Source organism: Strongyloides ratti, scaffold srae_scaffold0000025 (assembly GCF_001040885.1).
Source record: "Strongyloides ratti genome assembly S_ratti_ED321, scaffold srae_scaffold0000025".
NCBI lineage: Eukaryota > Metazoa > Nematoda > Chromadorea > Rhabditida > Strongyloididae > Strongyloides > Strongyloides ratti.
Window position 1 is genome coordinate 6,558 of NW_020171543.1, and position 432 is coordinate 6,989.

Below are 432 nucleotides of genomic sequence, written 5' to 3' on the forward strand. Positions count from 1 at the left end.
CAAATGCTAAATCATTTTTCAAATAATACACGTGGTTTTGTTATAAATAATAATGATAATCAAAATTATAAAATCTCTTATACTGTAGGATATTATGATGGTTTCACATTTGATGGTCTTGAAGAACGTCCCATATTTTTTACGATTAAACAATGTGATATTGGTTATGTCTTTTTTGATAAAGAATTAAACTATGAAAAATTAAATGAAAAAGGAAATATATATACAGTTGAGTATGCTGTATTAGTTATTGTTAAATCATCAAGTAATATAATAGTTTTACAAGAAGTAAATTATCATAAAATGAACATAAATATTGGTTTATGTCCTTACATTAACTGGGTATCAAAAAAAGGACCAGTAAAATTTATACCAGAAGATCATATAAAAGATAATGGATATTTTGAATCATCCAATGGAAATGCTCATATT

The 432-nt window shown here is 23.8% G+C and overlaps 1 protein-coding gene across 1 annotated transcript in view; it reads left to right on the forward strand.

Moving 5' to 3' along the window:
- SRAE_0000075200 (Hypothetical protein) overlaps positions 1 to 432 on the forward strand; it is a gene marked incomplete at both ends in the record, with an annotated part of 3,954 nt that overhangs the window by 2,241 nt on the left and 1,281 nt on the right. Inside the window, one exon of the mRNA XM_024646691.1 lies at positions 248 to 432. Coding sequence (XP_024500844.1) covers positions 248 to 432 — 185 coding nt within the window. The remainder of the gene's footprint in view (positions 1 to 247) is intronic.